At 44.4% G+C, this 8,423-nt stretch overlaps 1 protein-coding gene across 2 annotated transcripts; it reads left to right on the top strand.

Moving 5' to 3' along the window:
- The first annotated feature begins 293 nt into the window (after positions 1-293).
- On the top strand, positions 294-4,550 carry PDP2 (pyruvate dehydrogenase phosphatase catalytic subunit 2). Of its 2 annotated transcripts, none has more exons than XM_061345945.1 (2): positions 294-538; positions 2,446-4,550. In XM_061345945.1, the coding sequence occupies exon 2, from the start codon at positions 2,505-2,507 to the stop codon at positions 4,101-4,103; it is 1,599 nt and encodes a 532-aa protein (XP_061201929.1). In that variant the 5' UTR covers positions 294-538; positions 2,446-2,504; the 3' UTR covers positions 4,104-4,550. The 2 variants fall into 2 exon arrangements, with proteins under 2 accessions (XP_061201929.1, XP_061201931.1); XM_061345947.1 differs by lacking the exon at positions 294-538 and adding an exon at positions 566-891.
- The last annotated feature ends 3,873 nt before the right edge of the window (positions 4,551-8,423 follow it).

Raw genomic sequence — 8,423 nt, 5'->3', positions numbered from 1 at the left:
CGCCGGCTCTTCCGCCGCGACACCGACTGAGTTGGGCGGGAGGCGATAACGCGGGGCTAAAGGGAGAGGAGCCGGGCCTAGCTTGATGAGTTTGCTGAAGGGGCAGCCTCCCGGTAGCGGGAGCGGGGAGCAGTGCGGGCAGGGAGGCCGCGGGGAGAAGCCTGCGGGGAGATATGCGGCTGGAGCTGTGTGTGCGCGATGGGGTGTGAGGTGTCAGTGGGCAGCTTGTGGGAGGTCGTGTGGTGGGGCTGGTGGGTGTGGGATGTGTGTGGGGTAAGGGTTGGGTGTGTAGGGGCTGTGTAGGCAGTGTCGGGAGCGAGGGGCCCATGGGGTGTTGGGCGCTGTATGTGGGAGCTGCTGCAGGGCTGTAAGGCTGAATGTAATGGATATCTGTTATTTTACTGCACAGCGTGAACTCCTCTCTCCTGCGAGCCCCCGGTGTGTAACCCGGCTAACCAGCAGCTGGCGGGCTGTGTTGTGGTGGCAGTTTCAGTTTCAGTGATTACACTAATTCACCTGATGAGGAAGTGTTGAAGTGGTAGGTGTGCCGCGTGGGGAGCATAAGCTTTATGTAATGGGCACTTACATAATGGTCTTTAGCACATTGCTTTTATTAGCAGTGCTACCGTATTTTAACACACTTGTGCTGCAGCGGCTAACGGGTGCGGGTGGGTGTCCTGGGCAGAAGCAGTGGGATCTGTACACTACGCTTGAATAGGAACCCAAGGATGTAAAGATGTAGTTATGGCAGCGAGTTCACAAATGTGCTCCAGGACTGATCAGTGCTACCTGACCGTAGGCAAACACATGCCTCTGGGGTATTGGGCAACTCTGCTTCTAGGAAAAAAAATGCTGTCTTGCAGTGTCTGTCAGTCAGCTGATGTGAGCAAGGTAAGTTTGCTTAAAACACTGTTTTTATTGGCTTTTGAGTCAGGAACATTGAAGCTGTCATTGTTTCTGTCTCTCTTGGCATTGGCAGTAAAGTTATGCTGCGCTTTTGCCTGCCCTCATAGGGTCCCAGAATGGTAGTGGTGGGGTCTTTGTTGAATGGCTTGTCTTTTCTGTTGTGAAGCATGGGTGATGCACTTCAGAAATATTTTGTTGCATGTTGCTTTTGTTTTCCAAATGGAATTTCAGTAAAGTCATTGGGTTCTATCAGTAGGCCTTTTGTTTACAATAGTTCAAGTTTGTTTTTAGCTCTTGCTGATTTCTTAAAAACACTTTAATGCAACAGCAGGGCTGGCTGCTAGTTTCTCATGAAATGCCCTGCTAAAAAGAACAATACTGCAGTGGTAGGTAGCACCTTTGGGCCAAGTCCTGGAACACGTTGTACTGCAGGCCGCCTGGAAGTGGTTCAGAGCATACAGAAAACTGTATTGTTCTAACTGGCTGCTACAGTGATCTTTTGGGAGTAATTGTAGTGCCAGTGTTACTATACAGTCAGCTTTTGAAATCCACGGGGCAAAATTGTGTTCTGGAGTAACCATCTGGTTGTACTTAGCCATTTCCCACAGCTTGAATAGCTTAAAGCAGGAGACAATATGATGGACATCTCCCATGGCAACTGAAGTTTTTCGGCTGGTGCCCTGGGTTTTAGTGATGTTGGCAGCAGAGCTTTTCACAGCTGCTTGTAATATTCACACCCCTAATGAAAAAGCAGAATTGTAAAAGCTGTCAATGTAACTGTGCTCTATCTATCACTGCATCAAAGTTCATAATGCTGTGATAAATACATTAATTAGCCAGCAGTGGAGTCTGCCTTCAGCTGCACAAAAAGTCTCACCTGTGTCAAGGTTGGTTATGACCTTGAAGGTAAAAAAAAAAAAAAAAAAACAAACCCAAAACAAAACCAACAATAGAAAACCAGTCAAGCTTATAAGCTGCAACAGAACTGGAAAGGTAGACTAGCTTGTTCTAGATGTCAGGATCATGGCAATCCATATAAATAATTAATTTCCCACATCTTTCCATTTCTCCATAGGATTTGAGTGCTGACCTTTTCTTGGTTTTGATACCTGGAGTGTATTAACAGAGCTGTGCTCTGTCAGGCTCTTTGAAGTTGAAACTTAGTTGTCATTGAAGTTCCTGTTTTCGAACTTGTAGGTTCTGTTTTTAGTTGTTCTGTTAGATAAGGCTTTTCTCTGTTGCAGTTTACAATTACATTTCTTGTAATGTTGCAATTTCTCCTTAGCCTTGCCACAATGAGGAAAAACATGCCTGGAAGATAAAAGTTAGCTTTCCTGATGAGTTAACTGGAGAAGGACAGTCCTTTCCTAAGGTTATAATTATGTGATGGAAGTTGCATCACTTAAAATGCCTCTATAGCAGTCTTCTGGGGAAAAAGTGTTCTGAATATTTCTGTGAGCTCTAGACTTGTTTTTGTGTCACTGTGTAGAAAGCTTCTTTGTGAATCTTCTAAGTTTTTTGCCTTTTCTTATATTCTAGGTCATAAGGATATTCTGTGTGACTGAAGGACAGTGCTGCTGTTTGTGGAGTGACTTACGATGTCAAGAACTGTATCATCCTGGATCTTAAGCTCAGCAAGAAATGGCATTGTTTTACAAGGAAAAGGACGTTTGTACTCCATCTGTATCCCAAACAGAAACAAGATAAAATGGAAGCTCATTTGTTCCAAAACACAGCTGTACCCTGCTGGAAGCAGCAGTTTAGACAATGTCTTCTCCTTAAAAGCATTCCGACACACATCTACTGAAGAAGAGCATTTTTCTTTCCAGTTGTCTCCATCACAAATCAATGATATACTCAGAGCAGGTGAATTATCCCATAAAGTATTGACTTTCAATGGTAAAAATGCAAATTCTGTGTTGAGGTTTGAAAGTAACCAGTTGGCATCCAACACCCCCATAGAAGACCGCAGAAGTGCAGCCACTTGTTTGCAGACCAAAGGGATGATGTTTGGGGTCTTTGACGGTCATGCAGGTTCTGCATGTGCTCAGGCAGTGAGTGACAGGCTCCTTCATTATATAGCAGTTTCTCTCATGTCTCGGCAAACCTTGGAGGAGCTTGAGCTTGCTGTGGAGTGCATGAAACCAGTGCTGCCTATCCTGCAGTGGCACAAGCATCCTAATGATGTAGAGTATCGAGAAATTACTTCACAATATTTTGAAAATCTCCGAGTTTACTGGCAGCATTTACTGGACCTAGACACTGAGCCAGGGTTCAGTTTAGAAGAAGCCATGATATGTGCATTCAAAAGGTTAGACTCGGACATATCACTGGAAGTTCAGGCACCCCAGGAAAATGAGTTGATGAGAAATGTTGCCCTTCAAGTAGCTTTTTCTGGTGCAACAGCCTGTGTAGCTCACATTGATGGTGTTCATTTACATGTTGCAAACACCGGTGATTGCAGAGCAATTTTAGGGGTTCATGAGGAAGATGGGACTTGGTCTACTCTCCCTCTGACCCGAGACCACAATGCCATTGATGAGTTTGAAATTAGAAGACTGAAAAGGGAACATCCTGGATCTGAGGAGAAAACACTATTTGTGAATGACAGGTTATTGGGGATTCTTATGCCTTCCAGGGCTTTTGGAGATGTGCAATTAAAGTGGAGTAAGGAATTGCAGCATAGCGTTCTTGAGAATAGCTGTGATGTTGAGGATTTAAATATTTACCAGTACGTTCCTCCAAACTACTATACACCCCCATATTTAACTGCAGAGCCTGAAGTCACATATCACAAATTAAGAAGCAAGGATAAGTTTCTAGTTATGGCTTCAGATGGACTGTGGGAGATGTTAAGTAATGAGAAGGTTGTAAAACTTGTTGCTGGACACCTTTCAGAGCTTAATGTGCAGAAACCACAACTGGCTTTTGAGAAACCAGTTAATTTGGGTTACATGCACAGTTTGTTACTTCAGAGGAAAAACAAAGGCATTGCCTCGCTTGACCAGAACATAGCTACTCATTTAATAAGGCATGCAATTGGAAGTAATGAGTATGGGGAGGTGGACCAAGAGAAACTTGCTGCAATGCTGACACTGCCTGAAGACCTTGCGAGAATGTACAGAGATGATATCACAGTTACTGTGGTGTATTTTAATTCAGAAACAATTGAAAATCACTACAGAAACAGTAAGTAGACCTGCATTGTTGCTGTTCTATACCACAACTTTGATACTGGAACCATTTCTGTCTTTCTCCGATAACCAAGCTGTTACCTGTGTTGCGGTCTGGAAGTTTCAAAATCTTTTTGTTACTTACTAGTCTCGAAAGTAACTTCCTAGAAGTGAGTTTGAAAGTTCCCTGGCTTTCTAGGTCTGTACATACTGAAGAAAAAAGTTTTGACAAAAGTTCATCGAAATGTAACTGAACTCAAGATTGCTGACCCAAATCTGATTCCATGGGAACCACTGTTAACCTTTCCAAATGAACAAAAGAGAGGAATTATACTGAGACTGGTGCAATTTAAGGGATGGCTAATACTTGTAGCTGCATGGAGGATAAGAAAGGCTCTGCTCTTGTGGAAAATGAGTAGCATACTATTGAAGCACTGTATTGAATTAAATAAATAAACTATCAAGCATCTATTTGATGTGTCACATACTTTAACAAATTGCTTTATATATGTGAAGACAACATTAAACAACTTCACGGAGCCCTGGGATTGTCTGACCTTGTCCTGGGTTCAGCAGTAGCAGTCATTTTTTCTTCTTAGTAGCTGGTGCAGTGCTCTGTTTTTGACTTTTGGCCTGGGAACAACGCTGATAACACCAATGTTTTTAGTGGCTGCTCAGTAATGTTTATTCTGACCAAGGACTTTCTAAGTCTCATGCTTTGCCAGGGAGGAGGGGAAGCTGGGAGGAAGCAGAGACAGGATGCCTGTCCCAAACTAAATAAAGAGGTATTCCATACCACAGTACATCATGCCCATTGTATGAACTGCGAGCAGTTACCCAGAAGGGCTAGATCACTGCTTGGTCAGGCTGGGTATTGGTCAGTGGGTGGTGAGTGGTTGTATTCTCTTCCCTGTTATTTGTTATTATTGGTGGTAGCAGTAGTGATTTGTGTTATACCTTAGTTACTGGACTGTTCTAATCTCAACCTGTGGGAGTTACATTATTTCGATTCTCCTACCCATCCCGCCAGGAGCCGGGGGGAGAAAGGGGGGAGTGAGTGAGTGGCTGCGTGGTTCTGAGTTACTGGCTGGGCTTAAACCGCGACAGTTCTTTTGGCGTCCAGCTTGGGGCACAAGGGGTTGAGATAATGACAGATCTGACCAGAGTGTGTCTAGTCGTATGTGTGATAAGCATTCATTCTTTCGGGTTAATAGTCACTCGTCACAATGCTGATTCATTGGCTCTCAAAGTTGTTGCACTTGATCTCACAGTTCCAGCATGTCATACCTTACTTAGAGCCGGTATTTGCTGTGTTAGTGTTTATTGGCTGGGGGTGCTTGGGCTAAGGTTCTTGTTTCATTATACTTTGTGGTAATGACTTGTAATTCAATAGACTCATTGATCATGAAACTGATCTGGCTTGCGTTCCCAGTCTGGTCATCACCTCTGTACTTTGGGAGGTATATAATGGAAGTGTTTAGCAATTACGCATCTCTTTTTTCCTCCTTGGGTGGTCAACCTATGAAGGAGACATTCCCTTACACTCCCAGCCCCCCCCCACTAGGCCATTTACAGCATCACTTGAGAGTTCTGAACATTTTGAATGGTCTTTGGATACCCTTGAGACATGTTGGCACGCATACATCGTGTGTTTTACCCACAACCATTTCAGCTGATCTTGAAAGTTAAGCAGAGTCGGGTTTGAGTTTTGTCTAGGGCTAGGTGACAATATAGGAGGGCCAGGATGAGTGGCAGGGTGTGTGGGGTAGTATGAGCAAATATCTAGGCCAGTGGGCCCCTCCAGTGCTTTGGAACTTCCCCAATGAACAAGTGCAAAATCCAGAAAAATTAGTAAAACACTTAAATGAGGTGTGTTGTCATCCTGGTCATACCAGAGAGGGACAAATCATGGCAAAGTGCTGGGGTTTGGCCTATGCTTACAGAGCGCTGTTCAACACTATCCAGCACCTTCAAAGGGAAAAAGATGTCTCTGTATCTGATGGCAAAGCAACAGACAACACAACTACTTCAACTCCAAGTACAGCAGCTACACCAACCCCAGTAACAAGTACAGCAGCTACACAAACCCCGACAGCAACAGACAGCGCAGCTGCTGGTGCTACTCAAACCCCAAGCACAGTGGTTGCACCAACCCCAACAACAGTCACTGCAGCCACTCCAACCACAGTGATAATCACTATAGCTAAACCAAAGTATCACCTCTTGCCAGTATTGGTTGCCCCTGTATCAAGGGAAAAAGCAAACAAGAGGCGCAAAAAGCAACCTGTACACTGAAGAAAGATGAAGAACCAATGCACTTGCTACATGGGACAGCATCTGGACTACATGGGACAGCATAATAGAATAATTATTATTATGTGGATCAGAGGCAGAAGAGATGACCGCAGACCTCAACCAAGCTACGGTATATGCAAAAAGATTTTACTCGTCATCCAGGGGAGCACATCATCACCTGGTTGCCCCGATGCTGGAATAATGGGGTGACCGTCACGAACTAGAACGTAGGGAACCCAAGCAGCTGGGATCATCTGCTAGGGAAGGGGGATTTGACAAAGCAATTGCAAGAGCGAAACAGTCCCTCAGCCTTTGTAGGTGGTACTTGGCAGCTGTGAAAGAAAGGTTTCCATACAAGGATGATGTTATGAGTTGTTTGGCCAACTGAGCTACTCTAGAGAAAGGCATCCAGTCTCTGAGGGCATCAGCAATTGCAGACATGATCTATCGCAGGCTAGATGCTGGGAATCCATCTGTAGATCCAGATGAAGTCGAATGTACACAACCCATGTGGCGGAAACTTACATGGAATGCACCGTCATCATATGCCCACTCACCTGGCATGACATAGCACCACTAAGAGTGGATGAAACGATTCGTCAACTCCGAGGGTTCGAAGACAATCTCACCCCTTTCATCATTTCACCTGTGGAAAAACTGTTCCAGGAGTTCAAACAATTGAGGGACGATCTATCTGATCTATCCAGCTCCCCACATGTACCAACGCATGTCTCAGCTATTAACAGAAGTTGTCCTACTGCTTGAGAGAGAAGATATAGGAGGTACACACCACTGGCCACCCTATGGTTTTACCTGTGGGATCATGGAGAAGACCTGATGAAGTGGGATGGAAAACCTACCTCAGCTTTGGAGAAACTTGTGTGTGGATTGGAGAGCAAAGGTCAAGGCTGATCATCCCATGAAAGCTGCGGCTTCAGTCTCTGGTGAGCAGGTTCCCAGATGGAGTGGAAGAGCTGATTTTACTCCAGTTCCTGTGATAAAGAAGACTAATCCCAGTCTACAAGATTTAAGTGAACAACCTTATGATCACTATTAGAGGGCCCCTGCCTCCAGCCAGGTGGAGGTAAGGGTCAACTGGATTTACTGGACTGTGGAACAGTGTCTTGTTGATCACATCTGTGGGGATCTGGGGACACCCATCGTGCCATTTAATTCCCCAAAATTGAATCTCCTGTGCAGGTCCCTTGACCTCACTCCATTTTATGGTAAAACTGGCTTTCAGCAGGATTTGGATTATTTTCCTCCCTTTCTCAAAAACTTCTTCTGCTGTATGTTGAGTACTTAAATTTTTCCCAAGATCTTAAGTAGATGATATCTGAGGGCATAAACAGGTAGCAGTTGTGGATTTGGGGCTTTTTGTGTGCTTTTCTTCTGGATAAAAATTCTCACTGCTTTTTCAGGCATTTAAATAATTTGTTTTAAAGATTATTTACAAGGAAACTAAAACCTGAAAAAGTAGCCATGTTTTTGACTAGCCAGGATTGACCTGTAATTTGGTGCTACAATTACCATCACTGAATGCATTCTTACAAAACCCTCTGTTCTGGAAAACTAATTTACTCTTTTGTTTTTTCAGCTAGTACACGTTGGAGTACATCCAGCAGCCTGGAGGCACATAGTGATACTTCTCAGATAAAATGAGTAGGCCTTTGCTAACAACAAAACAGGATTGCCTCAAGAGACCTGACAGGTCTTGGTGACATACCTAAAGCCTGCAGGAAGGCTTTAGGTATGTATAAGATGTTACAGAGACTGCTGAAATTCTTGTTGTTGGGTTTCTTACAGTAAGTAGAGTTACTGTACAGTGTGCCTTCATCTGTGAGGCTGGTCCTGTCGGATCCGAGGTTTCATCTCAGCAGCAAGGAATGAAGGTCAGGCCCTGTGTTCATCTCAGGAGGGGTCTGGCCTACCTATGAGGCAATTGGGTGAGGCGGGGAGAGCAGCATTTCAAAATCCTTGCAGCTTTAAGTGGGCTGTTTCTATTTGCTCTTACAGAGCCTTTTGCATGATTAGTTCCATGCCTCAATG

Source organism: Neopsephotus bourkii, unplaced genomic scaffold (assembly GCF_033783945.1).
Source record: "Neopsephotus bourkii isolate Nb327-2 ecotype Australia unplaced genomic scaffold, CSIRO-AGI_Nbou_v1 NB_245, whole genome shotgun sequence".
In the NCBI taxonomy this organism is placed as follows: domain Eukaryota; kingdom Metazoa; phylum Chordata; class Aves; order Psittaciformes; family Psittacidae; genus Neopsephotus; species Neopsephotus bourkii.
Note: the sequence above shows the minus strand (reverse complement) of the source record. Positions and strands in the feature narration are given on the sequence as shown.

Excerpts from the sequence above, each read along its gene's own strand:
- PDP2 (XM_061345945.1), top strand. The coding sequence starts at position 2,505 with ATGTCAAGAACTGTATCATCCTGGATCTTAAGCTCAGCAAGAAATGGC.